At 35.2% G+C, this 18,487-nt stretch overlaps 3 protein-coding genes across 4 annotated transcripts; 2 read left to right on the top strand and 1 right to left on the bottom strand.

Annotated features, from left to right (window-relative positions):
* The first annotated feature begins 401 nt into the window (after positions 1–401).
* On the top strand, positions 402–5,336 carry LOC105285113 (trifunctional purine biosynthetic protein adenosine-3). Its single transcript, XM_011349076.3, has 17 exons — positions 402–810; positions 928–1,008; positions 1,091–1,180; positions 1,267–1,514; positions 1,581–1,780; positions 1,855–2,049; positions 2,119–2,249; positions 2,351–2,561; positions 2,642–2,777; positions 2,845–3,067; positions 3,140–3,334; positions 3,445–3,700; positions 3,777–3,980; positions 4,076–4,222; positions 4,301–4,569; positions 4,678–4,935; positions 5,061–5,336. The coding sequence occupies exons 2-17, from the start codon at positions 928–930 to the stop codon at positions 5,244–5,246; spliced, it is 3,030 nt and encodes a 1,009-aa protein (XP_011347378.2). The 5' UTR covers positions 402–810; the 3' UTR covers positions 5,247–5,336.
* On the bottom strand, positions 5,318–7,040 carry LOC105285120 (dnaJ homolog subfamily C member 28). The gene is made up of 5 exons (XM_011349088.3): positions 6,732–7,040; positions 6,510–6,641; positions 6,332–6,421; positions 5,903–6,253; positions 5,318–5,813 (listed from the first exon to the last, which is right to left on the bottom strand). The coding sequence occupies exons 1-5, from the start codon at positions 6,858–6,860 to the stop codon at positions 5,409–5,411; spliced, it is 1,107 nt and encodes a 368-aa protein (XP_011347390.2). The 5' UTR covers positions 6,861–7,040; the 3' UTR covers positions 5,318–5,408.
* Positions 7,041–7,331: 291 nt separating this feature from the next.
* LOC105285125 (endoribonuclease Dicer) lies at positions 7,332–18,070 on the top strand. 2 transcript variants are annotated; one of them, XM_011349101.3, is made up of 25 exons: positions 7,332–7,527; positions 8,428–8,618; positions 8,731–8,908; positions 8,981–9,220; positions 9,339–9,630; positions 9,760–9,836; positions 9,933–10,036; positions 10,147–10,285; positions 10,472–10,602; positions 11,095–11,335; positions 11,944–12,189; positions 12,288–12,548; positions 12,681–12,857; positions 12,949–13,153; positions 13,283–13,604; positions 13,684–14,054; positions 14,738–14,847; positions 14,917–15,045; positions 15,125–15,640; positions 15,764–15,961; positions 16,069–16,150; positions 16,294–16,514; positions 16,646–16,817; positions 16,923–16,998; positions 17,181–18,062. In XM_011349101.3, exons 2-25 carry the CDS (start codon positions 8,446–8,448, stop codon positions 17,353–17,355), a joined length of 4,836 nt encoding a protein of 1,611 aa, XP_011347403.1. In that variant the 5' UTR covers positions 7,332–7,527; positions 8,428–8,445; the 3' UTR covers positions 17,356–18,062. The 2 variants fall into 2 exon arrangements, with proteins under 2 accessions (XP_011347403.1, XP_011347412.1); XM_011349110.3 differs by lacking the exon at positions 7,332–7,527 and adding an exon at positions 7,538–7,735 and having other exon boundaries at positions 17,181–18,070.
* The last annotated feature ends 417 nt before the right edge of the window (positions 18,071–18,487 follow it).

Here is an 18,487-nt window from a genome sequence, read left to right as displayed (position 1 = left end):
TTACAACAAGCGCGATAAGACTGACGCGCGTGACCTTATGGTCATTAAATAATCTCGAAATAATTTTGCTTCTGAACGTTATGTGGAGCCTCACATCTTGCCTGATTGTGTAAATATGAAATATGTTAAAGCTTTCTCCAAGTAATACAAATGTGTCTAAGTATTTTATTATTTTATCAGAATACAAAAAAAAAGCGAGTAACAGTAGTACACAGAATAATGGAATAATGACGATATGCAGAATTATTATGACATGCAGGGAGACATTTAATTTGCGCATAAATTTTTACAAGTGCAATCCTGCTATTAACAAATATATACAAATATTTCTTTGTTTATTACATTGGGTCTCTAAATATATTCCTGCTATCTTACAATAAATTTCCGTCGAGATCTCATGTATCTTAGTTTAAATCACTTCTCAAGAGGTCGTCGAGTCATCACGCGAGCGATATGGATTGTGACCCCCGCAGCGAGCCGGTTCATTGCGTAAAACGCGCGACGAGCGGTAAAGTCTCTTGTCACCATTCGTCGTCCTGATCGTCCAGTAGTCGCGCGAGCGGTAAAGTCTCTTGTCAGTATTCGTCATCCTGATCGTCCAGTAGTCGCGCGAGCGTACTCACGGTGCTCTGCGTGCGCTTCGACCACCTGTGGAATTTGGCGTTTCTCAAAGATTCATGCGTTGTAACGAAGCCTGAAAGCCGGTAACCTATAATTAGCGTTAATTGTGTGAGTTTGTACAGTTGATAAATCAGAGAAGAGCTACAGGAAAGAAATAGTTTTATCCCATCAATCAACAAGCTTAGATACGTGAGTATATATATTGCGTTACTCTTCTTGCGAACAATATTGAATAAAAAATTGAATAAAAACTGTTACATGTGTGTGATGCTTGCTGGTGATGTGATAAACATGATTGATTTGCAGATGATGCAGTACACAGTTCTTGTAATCGGTGGCGGTGGAAGAGAACATGCCATTTGCTGGAAACTGTCTCAATCGCCACATGTAAGTGAGTTGATCAACAGAAAGATACATGATATGCAAGTATAAATTAATCCAATGTGTGTTTTATCTGATTTACGTGTAGGTGAGAGAGATCTTTGTAGCGCCTGGTAACGCTGGCATCAAGCAAGTAGACAAGGTGCAACTAATCGATTTAAATGTTAAAAATACCAAGGTATAATACCTTTAATAAATTTGTAACTCTTCTCCTTCACAGTCTGTTATTACATACGCTGTTACTGATATCTTTGTCTTTTGTAGGAGATTGCTGCGTGGAGCAAAGACAACAATATTGATGTAGTAGTGGTTGGTCCCGAAGATCCTCTGGCTCAGGGATTGGCGGATGATTTAAGGACCAAGAGAGTGAAATGTTTTGGCCCGCAGAGACAAGCGGCCCAAATTGAAGCTGACAAAGATTGGGCGAAGCGCTTTATGGACAGGCATGGCATTCCTACTGCCAGATGGCAAGGCTTCACGTCTGCTGCGGCTGCAAAGAATTTCATCAAGACGTAAGTGAAAAATCTCTTTGTGCAGAGAATTGTCGTTCTCTTATCAATTGTTGTCTTTTGTCACAGTGCTCCATTTAAGGCGCTTGTAGTGAAAGCAGCTGGTTTGGCAGCTGGCAAGGGTGTCATCGTAGCGAAAGATCAACAGGAAGCCTGTCGTGCGGTAGATGAAATTTTAACTGACAAGAAATTTGGTGTTGCTGGTGAGACTGTGGTTGTCGAAGAACTGTTAGAAGGCGAGGAAGTATCTGTACTTGCGTTTACAGATGGTAAATACAGTTCCGTACATCTAATTATTTCTTTAATAAAAAGCATTCAGAATCTCAAATTTGTTGATTCTCAGGTAAGACGATTGTGCCAATGATGCCTGCGCAAGATCATAAGAGAATTTTTAACGAGGACGCTGGTCCAAATACTGGCGGAATGGGAGCATACTGTCCATGTCCATTGTTGAGTGACGAAGAATATCAACAGGTGAAAGTGAATGTTCTCCAAAACGCTGTCGACGGACTCAGAAAGGAGAATATTCCGTTTGTCGGTTTGTATTTTCTCGTTAACAATCATATTAATTTATATGAATGTATGTAAAATGAAGCAAATGTTGCAGGTGTATTATATGCTGGTTTAATGCTGACCGAGGATGGTCCAAAAGTCTTGGAGTTCAATTGCAGATTTGGAGATCCCGAGACGGAGGTAGTGCTCCCACTATTGACATCGGACCTATTTTTAATCATGAAGGTACAACTATTATTGTTATTATTATATTATTTATCAAAAATCAGAGAAAATATAGTATCAAAAACTTTATTCGTGTATCGGTACGACGCGTTTGATTGCAGGCTTGTTGCGAAGGAACTCTGAACGCGTCTCACGTGTCCTGGCGAGAAAATGTGTCCGCCGTAGGCGTGATGTTAGCATCCCGTGGTTATCCGGCGTCCTCATCCAAGGGCCAAGTTATAACCGGTGTCGACCAAGTGTCACATAAACGGGATAACTTTGTTTTTCACAGCGGTACGGCCGTTTCGTCGGAAGGCGAATTGGTAACTAACGGTAAATATAATATACATGACGAAATAAAAAATATTTAAATAAAAGCCTAAACAATTATAACATTATTTGTATAACGTCAGGTGGGAGAGTTCTCATCACTGTCAACATAGCACCAACTTTGGCACTGGCAGCTGCGAGAGCTACTCAAGCTGCTCAGCACGTATCGTTTGACGGAAAGCAATTCAGGACAGACATCGCGCATAAGGGGATTGCCAGGTACAATATCGATATTGATCGATCTATACAGCGATTCATACAAGAAATTAACAGTGAAACGTTTCAGATCTATTTTGCAGAGGGGACAGCTAACTTACAAAAGCAGCGGTGTTAATATAGATGCTGGCGATCATCTTGTGTCGGCTATCAAACCGGTTACTTGCTCCACGAAACGCGCTGGCACTTTGGGAACCATAGGTGGATTTGGTGGCCTTTTTGATGTAAAAGCAGCAGGCTATAATGATCCTATCTTGGTATCGGGTACCGACGGTGTTGGTACGAAACTGAAGGTACATATAATATTAAACAATTAAAGTTGGTTCAGCATCTTGTACTCAGAAGCGACAATTTCTTCTTTGTAGATAGCGATCGAATGCAACAAACATGACACAGTGGGGATAGACTTGGTAGCCATGTGCGTGAACGATGTCCTCGCGCACAATGCAGAGCCGTTATTTTTCCTGGATTACTTTGCCTGTGGCAAACTCGACGTTGGGACAGCTACGACAATTGTAAATGGCATTTCCGAAGGTTGCAGGCAAGCAGGATGTTCCTTGGTAATTAATTAATAACAATAATGTTTGACAAGATGAAAAATATATATCGGGAATTTTTTTTTCTTTATAATTATGCGCAATAAAAATCGTAAACATCGTAAATCTTACAGATTGGAGGAGAAACGGCCGAGATGCCGGACATGTATCCCGAAGGGGAATACGACTTGGCGGGTTTTGCGGTGGGCGCAGTTGAGAGGGGCCACTTATTGCCACGCGTAAATGATATTAAGGAAGGAGACGTGGTGATCGGCCTTCCATCCAGCGGCGTGCACAGTAACGGCTTTAGTTTGGTGCGAAAAGTTTTGAAGCTCGCTAATAAGAGATACTCCGACGTCGCACCTTTCTCAAAGACAAATAGAACTATTGGTACGCAATTTCTGATTTACGCTATTTTTAATACATTATAGGGAGACGCGTAACGAGCTAATGTGAAATGTCACAGGTGAAGAGCTGTTGGAACCAACGAAGATTTACGTGAGAAGCGTCGTTCCTGCCTTACGGACCAACTTGGCGAAAGGATTCGCGCATATCACTGGCGGAGGTCTGACGGAGAATATACCGAGAATTTTACCGGAGAACTTGGGTGTAACGTTGGATGCGACTACGTGGAATATTTTACCAATTTTTGCTTGGCTAGCGGCGGTTGGTGCGTAATATTTTCATTATTCTATTTCGAATATCTTTCTTTCCGCAAGTGTATAACTTACATAAATGTTATAATTATAAAATTCTTTTATATAGGTGGCATCAGTAAACACGAAATGTTGAGAACATTTAATTGTGGCATCGGTGCAATTTTAATATGTTCTAAGGAAGACGAGGCGAAAGTTCTAAATAAACTAAAAGATGAAAATCCTATAGTTATCGGAAACGTGAATGCACATTCCAGTAAGAAATTATTCTTAGTATTAATGCAATCGATCACATTAAAATTTACACAGTTCTATTAATTCTTTTTTAACGCAGGTGGTCAATTCAAGGTACAAGTGAAAAACTTTGAGAAGGTTCTCGAACAGGAAATGAAACGATATGTTCCCGGTGTAGTTGCAACGTTGAGCAAACCCTTGAAGAAAGTAGGCGTTCTAATATCTGGTAGCGGGACGAATCTTCAGTCCTTGATCAACGCTACGCAGGATCCATCTCAGCACATCGGGGCGGAAATCGTTTTAGTAATTTCCAATAAACCTGGTGTCGAAGGATTGAAGCGCGCTGAGAGGGCCGACATTAAAACAGTGGTAAGATTAATAATTAAATAATTAGATAATTAATTAATACAGATACAGTTCGCGTATATATCTATAAATCAATAATTTTCAACTGATTTTACTTGTTCAATTCGTTAGGTGATCAAACACACCGATTATCCGAGTCGCGAATCTTTCGACGCAGCCATGAATGTGGAGCTTCATGCTGCTGGCGTGGAGATAGTATGTCTGGCCGGCTTTATGCGAATTCTTTCAGAGCAATTCGTGAAGCATTGGAAAGGTGCTCTATTAAATATACATCCTTCCCTGCTACCGTCTTTCAAAGGCGCGAACGCGCATAAGGATGTTCTAGCAGCGCGTGTACGCGTATCGGGTTGCACTGTGCACTTTGTCGAGGTACGACAGTCAGAGAGATCAATTATTTTCAATTCCGTTAAATTAATTTAAAGAACACAATTCTAGTATTATTCTAGTATTATTCAATTTATTAACGGATGACAATTCTTTGTTATGCCAACTAGGTTGATATAGATTCCGGAGCTATCGTCGAGCAAGAAGCTGTACCGGTATTGCCAGACGATACTGAAAAGATTCTGCAGGAACGCGTAAAGACAGCAGAGCACATAGCCTATCCTCGTGCCTTAAAACACTTAACGAGTGGTCGCGTAACATTAAAGGAGGATGGCACTCTCCATTGGAATTATTAAATTACGCGTGTATGTACCGATTTACAAAATGTCGAAATTATATATTTTTTTATTACTACTAATGTTTTCCATAAATATATATTGTTTCTTTTAAATGCTTTATGATACATATGTACAAATGAATTTACAATATTTATATCATATCGTGCGCTTATGCGCTCTCTAGGTAATCTTTTTGCTAAACAAATCGCTAATGAAAGCGAACAAATCCTGAGATATACTTGGATCCGGACTTTTGTAACCAGGATCCAAGCATTTCTTGATATTTTTAGCAGGCGGGGCTGATAATGCTTTCTCCGCGAGTTCATTTAAGCTGATGTGAAGCATTTGTTTCTGCAGTATAGGAACTAGCAGATTGTACTTGTCAATCTTGTTATTGATCTGCGTCGTTAAAGTTTTGAATTTTTCTAGATTATCTTCCCATGTTAATCTGTCCTTTGGATCTAACGGAAGCTCTCCTATGTCACTACGTACTTCTGACAATTTCTTTTTCAATTCCTCAGTCTCTTCTCGAATTTCTTTCGACAACTGTATCCACTCTGGAATGAATCCATTGTCTATCATTATCTGAAATTACAACACACATACACGCAAGTGATACAAACGATATTTATAGCGCTCAAGTTATTATTATTATTAACGTTCAAGCATTTTACCTGATTCAACTTATGTGTCACGAAGTCAACATAAGGATTTCTGACACTTGTAGCATTCAGTGGTTTCCCCATTCCAGGTAAGTCGTTGAATTCACCTTTGCTCATTGCCTCTTGAATCAAGTCTTCCACCAGGCGGTCCATACCATAACGGGTTTTTATATCCTTCGCTTTTTGTTTATCCATGCCTATTAACGTGTTACGTTCCTCAGCTTGTATCTTTTTCAATCTGTGCTCCATTACACTGTCAACTGCTTTCTGAGCTCTTTGTACTGCGTGCAATTTCTGCCGTTTACTCGGTGTACCAATCCCAACATCGAAATTCAAGTAGTGACGATGTTGCGGTGCCGTGTGCTTCAAAATAAAAGCAATTACAAGTGGCAGGAAAAAGATCCGCAGCATCATGCACGATGTATAAACGGAGATATTTACCTTGATGTCGAATTCCTCGACTTCTGATGAAGCTTTCTCATCTTTCTGAATGTTTCTAACTTTGCGAATCTCCCTGTAGGCATTCTCAATCTGCCTTGAACAATTACAGAACAATGAAGCACACTCCTTTTGAGAGAGATCAGGATTGTAATGCATAATAATTTCTCAGGTATAATACCTGAGAAAATCTAACGGTATCAGCTTCTGGTGCTCCACTGTCTGGGTGAAATCGTTTTGCCAGATGGACGAATGCCAACCTTAGAGTTTCGTCCTCGCAATCTTCTGTTACGCCAAGTGTTTCATACAACTCCTAGAGTAACGCAAGGTACAGTTTAATATTTTAACTTGTAAACAATCTTCTAGCACGAATTATATTAAATATGAATAATACTCGATATACCTTCATGGCACGTTTCGAAGCAAATTGATGTCTGAATCTTTTAAATAATCTTGGACTGATGTGTAGGACATTTAGGTGCTTAGGATATTTACAATTTAGCAAGTTTGAGGTTAGCATAGTCTTTAGCATTAAAGCAATCTAAATATCGCGTAAATAATATGTAACGTAATTTTTATATTTCACACACACGCACTTAAATATCATACAATTCGAGTAATGGACGAAAAATAATTAATTTCATCCCATCCAACAATGCTACAAGAATAATACAAGTGCAATCACAACGCGAAATTATCTCCCTCAGCTGATATAAGAAGATAAATAAAATTATAAGAGTTCTATCTTATCAACTTGTAATGGAGCATTTCTAATAATATAATTTACTAGTTTACTAGTTTGTAACTAACAGACCGAAAGAATACACCGGAAAAGTATATCCGTCAATCAGCCAATTAGCGCATGCGATGCATGACGAGCTGGCATTTAGGGTCACTTCGACCAAGGGCGAATAACATAAAAATCTCTAATAATATAATTCTCGTATAAATAATATAAGTTTTATGTTGATCGCCCTGTAAGTTAATCGACGATTAAATTAACCGAAGTTTGGTCGAAGTGGCCCTTACCACGAACAAACTAGCGTGCTTCATAGAAATAGAATTATGTTTATGTATACTTGTTCTGACGTGGTCTTCCGAATTGAATCTGGGATTACCCTGATAAGAGAACGAAACGTGAGCTCATAGTGAGTGAATCAGTCAGCTCGCAGCGGTTGACGTTGGATGTTGGAAGTTAGGTAAAATTCCTTTGTTCTTTGCATTTGTATTCGAAACCTACTCCAATCCAAAATAGAAAAGCGATAACAGCCAATAATCATCATCAGATTTTAAACTACACTGATGTATGATTTATAGCTGAGAATTGTATAATTATCATCATCATCGTCGTCATCATCATCATCATCATCATCATCATCATCATCATCCATCATCATCATCAATAAAGTGAGTTTCTGAGTTTACTCTGTTGAATAAAATAATATAAATATGCTGACATTTTTGAATGTGTCATATTGTCTTTTAATTATTTCTAAAAGGAATATTGTTGTTCACATATATTTTGCTTATGACATTACTACGAGAGCTGAAAAAGGGAGTTGATTTAGATTTTGAAATTACGATCACTTTAATTTCAATATTCAAAGTACGATTTGCATTGTTTACAAACTGGTTAGCCTAATCGTCCTTGAGGATTCCATCGCGATCGTCATATAATAACAGGATTTCGGTATTCGGTTATATGTTTTTCGATTATAGGTTTTTCTTGTTTTGGCAGAAATATGTAATAAAATATGAAATATCATCTGACGCTGTTATATTCTCTGTTGTTCTTGAAAATAATAAGTTTATAATAAATACGCAAAATATATTACTTTTAGCTTGTATCATAACAGGATTTCGTAGGTTTACTTGAATTTTCTTTCTATATCAGTTCATCAATTTTTACAACAGCATTATTTCACAAATACTTTCAAATAAAATTATGTTCACGTAGAAATACACATATTACAGTTTATATAAAATTTATATAAATATATATATTTCTTATTGATTAATTATTGCGATATTTGATTGATATTGTGAGTAGTATTAGTTACCAATATATTTTTTCTTTCTTGGTTGCGCATTGATCTCAGTGATCAATTAGTTACAACATGGATTCGAACTTGACACCAAGCAATGAGAGTGAATTCACAGCAAGAGCTTATCAAATAGATCTATATGAAAAGGCATGTAAAGAAAACACTATTCTTTACCTGCCAACTGGAGCAGGGAAAACATACATAGCTGTCATGCTCTTGAAACATTTAAGCGGTACATTACACAAGTATGTAATTATAAATATGTATTATAATATAATGTAGAGAAATATTTTTTTCTTACCTCACTATGATATTTCAGTCAATAATGTTATATATCGATATCGATATTACTTTTAGGCCTTACAGCGAAGGTGGAAAGCGCAGTATATTTGCTGTAAATACAGTTGCATTGGTAATGCAACAAGCTGAATATATACGTCGACATACAGGCTTAACTTGCAAAGGATACAGCGGAGATATGCAAGTAGATTTTTGGCAGGAAGAACAGTGGTTGAATGAAATAAAAGAAAACCAAGTACCTAGTTTATTGTTATAATTCTGTTATTATGATGCAATTCATGGAAACTAATCAGTTTGTTTGCTCTAGGTTTTAGTGATAACGTCACAGATTTTTTTTGATATACTTTCCCATGGTTACATGATACTGGACAGGGTAAACTTAATAATATTTGATGAATGCCACAGAGGAGTAGCTCACCATCCAATGAGACAAATAATGCAACGATTTGAGGATTGTCCTAAGGAGAAACAACCACGTATCTTAGCCATGTCAGCAACGTTATTGAATGCCAATATAAAACCAGACAAAATTGAATCCACAATCAGGGTAAAGAGTCGCAATATATTACGCCATTAATAATCGATTATTAATAATTAAATAAGAATATCAATTGCACAGTAAGAATTCTATCAGTATTTGTATAATCATTGATCACGTTTTACAGTCTTTGGAAATAACATTTCACGCAAAAATAGCAACTGTAGACTCGCCAGATTGCATTCAAGGATATTGTACAAATCCAAGTGAAACAATTGTTACTTATAGGGAGTATCAACTCCCGGAAGTAGTTAAAAAAATAACTCAGATGGTGGAAAATATAACGGACATATTTAATAATATAAATCTTGATGTTGACTCATTGTATCTGGAGTCTAGTGCACAAATGCGGCCTAAAAAGAAATTGACTAAATTGCTGTCTATTATTAGAGATATACAAGTCACCGCTTCACACGGAGGTAATTAATTTACATAATGAAATCCTTAACACGTCATTAACACATTTGCTTTTATTTTTTTTATAGATTACTAGATGTTTAACATAGAAAATTAAATATTATTTAATTTTCTGTAACTATCTGTTGCAGGAATATATGCTGGTAGCAAGTCAGCATTATTACATTTAATCCAATTAGAAACTTTAAGAAAACAGTGTGACGATGTAGTGAGTACGACTTGATTACTGAGACTAAACTAAATATAATAAAACCTGTTTGCGTCATTAAAAGATTGTTTGTTTTCACATTTGTTGATTATTTAGCAAAAAGATATTGTCCTGGAATCTCTAATTACACAAGTGATGATTATGAGAAAATTGTTACATGATGAGATGAAAAATTACCCGGAAGATGAACAATTGTACAGGTATGAATATAATACGATCAGAATTTCTGAAGAGATTTATTGTCAGTGATAAAAAGATAATTTATAGATTGGTTAATGTTATAATAATAAACGATAATATGAACTTTCAGTTTTACGTCCGATCAAATGCAAAAATTATTTGCAATATTAGCAGAGTATAATAACAAATTATTGAGCAATCAAGAGTTTTGCTGTATTATTTTTGTCAAAGAAAGATTTATGACCCAAGTGATATATCATATATTAAAAGTAAGTATTTTTTTGTTTTCTTGATTTTTAAACATTCATTACATTATATAAATAATTGTACAGACTAATAACTGTTTTAAAATATCATATTCTCTCAGATTATGTCACATTAGTAACGGTTATAAGCAGTTGAGGAAATATAAATTTAATTCTTAGTATCTAAGGTCTTTTTACATGTTTTTTCAGGTGTTATCTGAACTCGATAAGCGATATAGTTTTCTTTTGCCAGATTACATAACAGGATTCCAGAATAATCCTTTTAAAAACGTTCGAGAAGTTTCATGCGTAGCAAAATGGAATAAGGAAGCATTGCATAGGTAAAATCAAGTTACATATTAATAATTTATTTCTCTCCTTGTAATACTTGCAATGACAAGTAAAAGTAGCGCGAACAATAAATATAGAAAGAGTAGACATATTTCTTACTTATGTCTTTTTATAAACTTTAGCTGGTTGCTCTTATATGTTTAGCTCTTATGTGTTTAATTAATTTTTTTATTGAATTGATATGAATAAATATTAAAATATCTTTGTAATTTTATTCTATTATTATTTTGTAATTAATATTCCTCATGTTTATACGTTTTAGTCTAATTATATTTGTAACGATTAAAGTTTTTAAAATACAAAGTAGTTAAGTATATTTTAAATCAAATTTTATTATTATTATTTTGTTGACAAAACATTGCAGCAGTCAGCTATAATAATTTAAGTTTATTGTTACGCGATTTCCAATTCTACAATAAAAAGGAGGAATTTATCAGTTGTGGAAATGCTAATAATGATTAAGAAATTTATTTATTACGTAGATTTAAAACTGGTTTGTCAAATTGTATGGTGGCAACTGATGTCGTTGATGAGGGTATTGACGTCGCAGCATGCACGTTAATAATACGATACGATATGCCGACAGATTTTAGAGGATATGTTCAAAGTAAAGGTCGTGCACGCCACGGCTCCAGTAATTATATAGTTTTTATGCCAGATAATGATAACCGTTTTCTTCAGAAATATAAGCAGTACAAATCTACAGAAGCAACGTTGAAAAGTGTAAGTACTTAGAACGCGATAAATCATTACATTGTCGTTATCTTGAGAGCAAGAAAAAAAAATTTTATTACCACGAAAAAATCTTTTCTTCACCAGTTATAAACATTTGTCTGGAATATGTTTTCCAACAATCATTCATACTATGCAGCAATAGATTTCCATATTAAATATATAAATTATCAGTTTATATTTGAGTTTACGACGTATACAATTCAATTCATATAACGTGCTTGTGTATAAAAAGAAATCATACTTGCAATAATACTTTCAAAATAAAAAAACAGTATTTATTAAACTTTATATGTTTTTGAAATATTGTTACAAGATAATCTATTTCCTAAATGTAATTCTTGTGAAACAGAAATGGTTCTTATTTTGGTTTTCACTTTATGAATAGAATATGCTGCCAATGGCCAAAATCAAATGATTTGGCGATCTCTTTCAAAATCAATCTGTAATATCCAGCAGCGATACATGAGATGGTATAATGCATATTGATTAAATTAAGGAAAGAGAAAGAAAGCACATTAACTGTACAGATTTGCACAATTTTTGAAAAATTGAAATCCACAAAATTGATGTTAATCTAATAATTGTATTATTGCCAGATATTAGTAGGACGAACTGAGGAGCGCACTTTACCTACCGATAAAGATATTACAAACAATTTATATACATATACCATTGAACCATACATTGTGGAGCATGACGGCGTTACAAGTTGCATAACAGAAGTATCAGCGATTAGCTTAATAAATATGTATTGCAATGGGTTATTAAAATCCAAGTTTGTCCACTTGGTTCCTATTTGGAAACTGTATAAAAATGAAGAGTACAACAATAATACTTACAAGGTATTATTTATTATATATATGCACACATTTTACTATTCTTAAATTCTTGTAATTCTCGTTTATTTAAATATTCGTAAATATGCGTAAATATTCGGTAGGTTACTCTGCAATTACCAAGTATATCACCACTGAGAACCATAGTTGAGAGTGATTTTATGAACAATATAATTGATGCAAAACGATCCGCCGCTTTAAAAAGTTGTATAAAATTGCATGAGTTGGAAGAATTTACCGACAACCTAATACCTGCGACCGCAGATGCAATTACGCAAAATTTACAGCATCTATTTCCAAATTGGGTGGACGAAGACTACTCTTTGCTCGGCACGTATAAAAGGAAACGACCGCACAGGTTGGAGGTAAATACATATATTCTATCTATCGTGAAAGCAGACTGATACGAGAGTGATCGTTTGCAATAACTAATTGCTAGACTATTACATCTCCTTTAACTATATAGCTATTAATTTACAAAATGTCCTTTTGTGCAGCATCCGAAGGCACTATACAGCGCATTTCCACAATCTTCAGAACAATTATACCTTCATGTTCTCAAATGCACTCCCGCATATTCTGTGATGGGTTACGACAATAGACGTGTAGTTTTTTATAATTTACTGAACGACAAAAGTGGCTTTGGTATTCTGTCCACGAAGCGAATGGCAGAGGTAGAACTATTTGCATGTATTTCATCAAATCTATGTCCAAGTTGAGATTGCTCGGCCGTATTAATGCCTAAACCTTTCCCTCATTTGTTAGATACCATCTTTCCCGATCTTCATGAAGGATGGCAAATTGAATGTCGACGTGAAATCGAATCATGCCACAATGACACTAAGTGAAAACGATATCAAATTGCTGAAACGATTTCACTTCTTATTATTTACTGACATTATTCCCGCCATCAAACCCTTCATGCTCTTCGATAACGACAATCTGGAGAATTCTTTTCTGATTGTCCCATGTAAGTATGACTATGCGTTACGTTACGATGTGAATCGTTGACATTCACATTGTACACGTTACTCAGAGTATCATTATAATACGTACGTGACACGATTATTAATTTTTTTTTGTTTTTCTAATATTTTAGTGACTGAGAATCAGGAGATAAACTGGGACGTTGTTAAAACATACCAGTGTGTAGAGCGAATAGAGCCGTCTATGCCCTTTCATTTCAGGATATGCGATTATGAGTTGGCACTGGTTACTCCGACGTATAGAGGATCGTCGAATGTCTATGTAGTTACAAGAGTGTGCGACGATCTCACGCCCGAATCACCCTTCCCCAATGAAGATTTTGACACGTTCACGCATTACTACAACGAGAAACATGAATTGGTCATACAAAATCTGCAACAATCGATGCTGGAGGTGAAACCAATACCTGTGAAAATCAATTACATAAAACCAAGGTGCAGTATACAGTAATCAGTAAAAAAATATCCTGCAGCATTTATACATTTGTTCAGTTCAATTTGATTTATGTAATAGGGGATCGCTCGGTGGATCGGCGAAATATAAGAAAGCGGACGACACCGTAGAAGATCTTCAGGAACACTTAATTCCAGAGTTATGTTGGAAGATCAATTTTCCGGCTCTCTACTGGTTAAAGGCAACCACGCTACCTTCCATTCTTCATAGAGTCTGTCAGCTCCTAATTGCAGAGGACTTAAGAGAAACTATTGCAAGGGAGGCTGGAATAGGAACGATAACGTTAGAAAAGTTGCCCGCATTAACGTTCGAGGGAAGTATCGAGAAATTGAGGAATGAGCATCAAACCAATGAATCGGATCTAACGTTGGATGACTCGATCGAAAGAACGCAGTTGGATCAGCCAGATTTAAATGCGCCTGAATTGGGCGGTATGTATGATAAAATAATGTTGCATATGCGTCACAAATCCTGATATAAATTTAAGAGAAAATTTAAGAACAAATAATAGCATTGTCGTAATTATTTTTATTGATATCGTTAAGGGGATCCTAGAGTGGAACTTCTTCGCGATGGTGCTGCACAATAAAATGCTTTTTACAAAAATTTGGCAATTTATATGCAGAAAACTTCGATCATCCGCACTCGGGATAAAATAAAGGAATATAATGAAGCTTTTCAAAATGACTTTAGAAGCGTAATAAAAAAGAGAGGTGTATTCTCCTTTACAGAATACAGGAGAATACACCTCTCTTTATTTTATTTTCTGCGTATAAATTGCCAAATTTTTGTAAAAAGCATTTTAACTGTAATTTTTGTGCAAATGGCAACACTGTTTTACTAGTCACTCCAGGATCACCTTAATATTCGTGTCTCTACGTGTATATAGGATTAATTTTCATGAATTTCTTTTAAAAAATACCAACAAAAGACGAATTTATGCACAGATTAATAGACAGATAGCCAAAGGCCCGGGTTAAGGCGAGACCAGCATTTCCGTACTTTGATTATCGACACACTGCCCCTTACCGACAGACTCAGTGAGAAATGCTGGTCTCGCCTTAACCCGGGCCTTTGGCTATCTGTCTATTAATCTGTGATTTATGTTTGTTAGATGATCGTGAACCTCAGGATTTATATCGTAATATGGAACAAGTTCAAGTGATTGATATTCAATATTATAATCAGTTTATGTCTGTAAAGTTGAATGAAAATGGTACGCAGGTAAGCAAAATATAGTAGCATGTCTTGAAATTATATCGCGCAGGTCCGTTAAACAGTATTTACATGCAGGCGCAAACAAACAAGAAGAATATCGGTCATTACGCGTCAAGGCCAATAATATCGACACCGCCGCTAGATGTTCTTGCATCGACTAAAGAGCTTCCTCACTCTGGTCCTAACGCGATAGAAATTATGCAAGTAAGTATATAAGTTTACGTCTCGCCAAAATATTAATTATATGAGAGACACGTGACACGAGATTCTATTTCAATTCCAGGGGCTGACTACTAAACTGGGCGTAGATATGTTCGACTTGGAACGACTGGAGACTTTGGGCGACTCCTATCTCAAATTCATCACGTCGCTATATTTGTATCACACGTTCCCAAAGTTTAACGAGGGTCAGTTGACGGCGGTGAAAGGGAAGATTATCGGAAATCGAAATCTTTACTACTGTGGAAATAAAAAGGGTATTGCTGGGCGCTTAAAGAACGATGCGTTTGTGCCTACGAGCAATTTTGTAGTACCCGCGTTCACCGTGTTGCGTCTGTTGCAAGAAATATTACTGGGCGAATCGGTGACACCGAACGTATTGTACGAACTCCGGATACCGGATGAGGAGCGATACAGTGGATACGTAAGTGAAGATACAAGGGACATAATGCAACAGACGGTCCTAAAGTGGGACAAAGGAGATATACAAACTGGTGTCGAACATTATCTGGGTATTCAAATTTTGTCCGATAAAACTGTGGCAGACTCGGTGGAAGCGTTAATTGGTGTTTACCTCAAGGTAAATACGTGAACATAACGTTGATTCTTTTGAGATTTGAGGCACTTTAAAACGAGAATGGAAGTTATTAAATGACTGGTACATTTGGACTTTTGCTGAGTGCAAGATCTTTTTTTATATCAGAGTAATGGCATAAGGGGTGCAGCGAAGCTGTTGAAGTGGTTCGGCATATTATCAGATATGCAGGTTGATGAAGTGCTGAACAGCAGTTCGCCGAATCCTTTGATAAATGCAGGGAACATCGATTACCATATGCCATGGGCCGATGTTATGGAAGCTAAGTTGGGCTATAAATTTAACAATCGAGCATTTTTATTGCAGGTAATCTTAATTTGCTAAAAGCGATCGCGCATGAATTTAAATTCGGCTATTTCGATAAATTTCATTTCATGGATTTATATCTCATTCATGTTTCTATCATGTTTCAGGCGTTCACACATCCGTCTTATACAGCAAACACTTTAACTGAGTGTTACCAAAGATTAGAATTTCTCGGGGATGCTATTTTGGGTAAATACTAAATCTGTTTTATACAGTGTGTCGTAATAATATACGAAAGATAAAAGATATCGAGTTTTCTTAAAGTGAATAAAGTGATTAACTTATTAATCGTGCATGATTTTCTTAATTTTTATCTTCCTTTATTATTTCAGACTTTCTGATCACTTGTTATATTTATGAGAATTGTGGGAAATTAAGTCCAGGTGATCTCACCGATCTGAGATCTGCCCTTGTAAACAACATTACATTCGCTTGCTTGGCAGTGCGGTATGGCCTGCATACCAGGTTATTAGCTTTTGCGCCGAAACTGCATGAAATAATTGATCACTTTGTGAGATTTCAAGAGGAGCGGGATTATATTGTTAATGATGAGGTATGTTACATAGATTTCATACCAAATATGAAAGATGAGATGTATATTTTCTTTTTTTTAATATATACATATATATTTATATATTATAATTATATATTTTTATATATAATCCTTTCTTTTTTTAAATATAGTTACTATACGTGTTACTTGAAGAAGACGATTGCAATCTGGCAGAACACGTTGACGTACCGAAAGTTCTTGGCGATTTATTCGAATCATTAATCGGTGCCATTTATCTTGACAGTAACAAAAATCTTATGAAAGTTTGGGAAATTGTCTACTCTCTTATGTACAAGGAGATCGGTAAGGTTTACGCATAAATATTACGATATCAAAACGAAACATTTATTATGGTTGCAGCATACAATTTATTCCATTTCTCGTTTTGACTTTATTTCCGTTTTATAGATGAATTTAGCAAAAATGTTCCCAAACACCCTGTGCGAGTAATACATGAAAACACTCACGCTCGCCCGAAATTTTCGTGAGTATCGCAATCACAATCATATTTTATTCTTGTACGTTTAACATTACATTTATACGTTATTGCTCTTGTGTATTAGTATCATACTTGGTCATTCGCTCAATTTCCTTTCTGTCTATCAATTATATTTTTTTTCTCTCTTCCTCACATCTACGTGCATACATAAAACGTTTGTATTACAGAGAAGCAACACTGATCGAACAGACCGGTACGATTATGATACCTTTGAAAATAATTATTGAAGGCAAGGAGACCATCTTCCATGGATTTGGAATTAATAAAAAACAGGCAAAGTGTGCAGCAGCAAAGCAAGCATTAAAAAAATTACATCAACTCGAGAAAAAGTTAGAAGTATAACTTGTTTTCACAGTTCTATCTTTTATCTAATCTAAAAGATCTAATCTAGATATCTAAGAAGTTATAGATTTATACATATTTTTATGTACATTGAGATACATTTATAGATTTATAAATAACAAAGTGCTTCTCTTCGTTCATCATTTATTTGATGAACTTTGTGATGAATTTTGCAATATTTGCCTTTTTTCTATCGACTTCCGAACTGCGATTTATACGCGGTCCCTTCAGACTGTGGTGCGACTGATTTTCTTAAAATCTCCTGCAACATAATCTTTTTATGAATAGTTGTGTTATATAGTTTCAATTATGACCACAACAAAATTTCAAGGCACTAGCATGTTTGCATTATTAGCTTTGACGTTGTGCTTGTGGATAGTGCTAAGCTTGGCATTTAACAAGAGGTCATTTCAAGAAAAAAAAAAGAAAAAATAACTAGTTTCAACATTAAATGTGATAGTATTTCATGACGAAACATCGTTATTCTTCCAATGAATCTAGCTATTCTTCTACAAAGAAATAAACTAATTCAAATGTTTAAAAAGACAAATTATAAAGTATTTCTATACATAGATAGGATATAAAGTAACACATTGTTTAGACTATGCAATGTATTGCACTGTTGATTATGAGTTGATTATCTAATCTTTTGTCAAATGACAAAAATGTTAAATTTATTATATATGCATTGCCATTTATTCATTCCAGAAATTATACAAAAAATTATAAACAAATTATAACAGAAATTATATTTTTTTCATTTTTTTATTATCCTTTTTACCTCTCTTTGCAATTAATAATCTTTAAAACTGAAAACTGGATGAAAAAAAGATTAAAATTTTTATAAAATGTTTTTCTCGATAATGAGAAATTTGAATAAATGAGCTCTATGATCACGTAATAAGTATAAGAATACATACAGTATTACAAGAATGTATTATGTATTAATTTGGTGAGAAAATGTCCGCATAATTTGCCTTTCATAAAAGTTAATATAAATTTTTAGATTTTAATGAAGTACATGAATTATTAAAAATGTAGTTATTCTTTTAAGTTATTATTTTAAGTAAATATATTTAATGCATATAAAGTATGAATGTTTTATGACATCTCTTTGTTCTATACAAAGTTT

The sequence above is a fragment of the Ooceraea biroi genome, chromosome 4 (genome assembly GCF_003672135.1).
Source record: "Ooceraea biroi isolate clonal line C1 chromosome 4, Obir_v5.4, whole genome shotgun sequence".
Classification (NCBI taxonomy): domain Eukaryota; kingdom Metazoa; phylum Arthropoda; class Insecta; order Hymenoptera; family Formicidae; genus Ooceraea; species Ooceraea biroi.
Note: the sequence above shows the minus strand (reverse complement) of the source record. Positions and strands in the feature narration are given on the sequence as shown.

What these genes read in the sequence shown, in the direction of transcription:
- LOC105285113 (XM_011349076.3), top strand. Translation starts at nt 928, where the DNA reads ATGATGCAGTACACAGTTCTTGTAATCGGTGGCGGTGGAAGAGAACAT. An exon ending in GGAGAATATTCCGTTTGTCG is followed by an intron (nt 2,050 to 2,118) that starts GTTTGTATTTTC and finishes CAAATGTTGCAG; the next exon opens with GTGTATTATATGCTGGTTTA. An exon ending in GTGTTGGTACGAAACTGAAG is followed by an intron (nt 3,068 to 3,139) that starts GTACATATAATA and finishes TCTTCTTTGTAG; the next exon opens with ATAGCGATCGAATGCAACAA.
- LOC105285120 (XM_011349088.3), bottom strand. Translation starts at nt 6,860, where the DNA reads ATGCTAAAGACTATGCTAACCTCAAACTTGCTAAATTGTAAATATCCT. An exon ending in CTTCGAAACGTGCCATGAAG is followed by an intron (nt 6,642 to 6,731) that starts GTATATCGAGTA and finishes GCGTTACTCTAG; the next exon opens with GAGTTGTATGAAACACTTGG. An exon ending in ATACCGTTAGATTTTCTCAG is followed by an intron (nt 6,422 to 6,509) that starts GTATTATACCTG and finishes TGTTCAAGGCAG; the next exon opens with ATTGAGAATGCCTACAGGGA.
- LOC105285125 (XM_011349110.3), top strand. Translation starts at nt 8,446, where the DNA reads ATGGATTCGAACTTGACACCAAGCAATGAGAGTGAATTCACAGCAAGA. An exon ending in GAAAACAGTGTGACGATGTA is followed by an intron (nt 9,837 to 9,932) that starts GTGAGTACGACT and finishes TTGATTATTTAG; the next exon opens with CAAAAAGATATTGTCCTGGA. An exon ending in TGAATGAAAATGGTACGCAG is followed by an intron (nt 14,848 to 14,916) that starts GTAAGCAAAATA and finishes ATTTACATGCAG; the next exon opens with GCGCAAACAAACAAGAAGAA.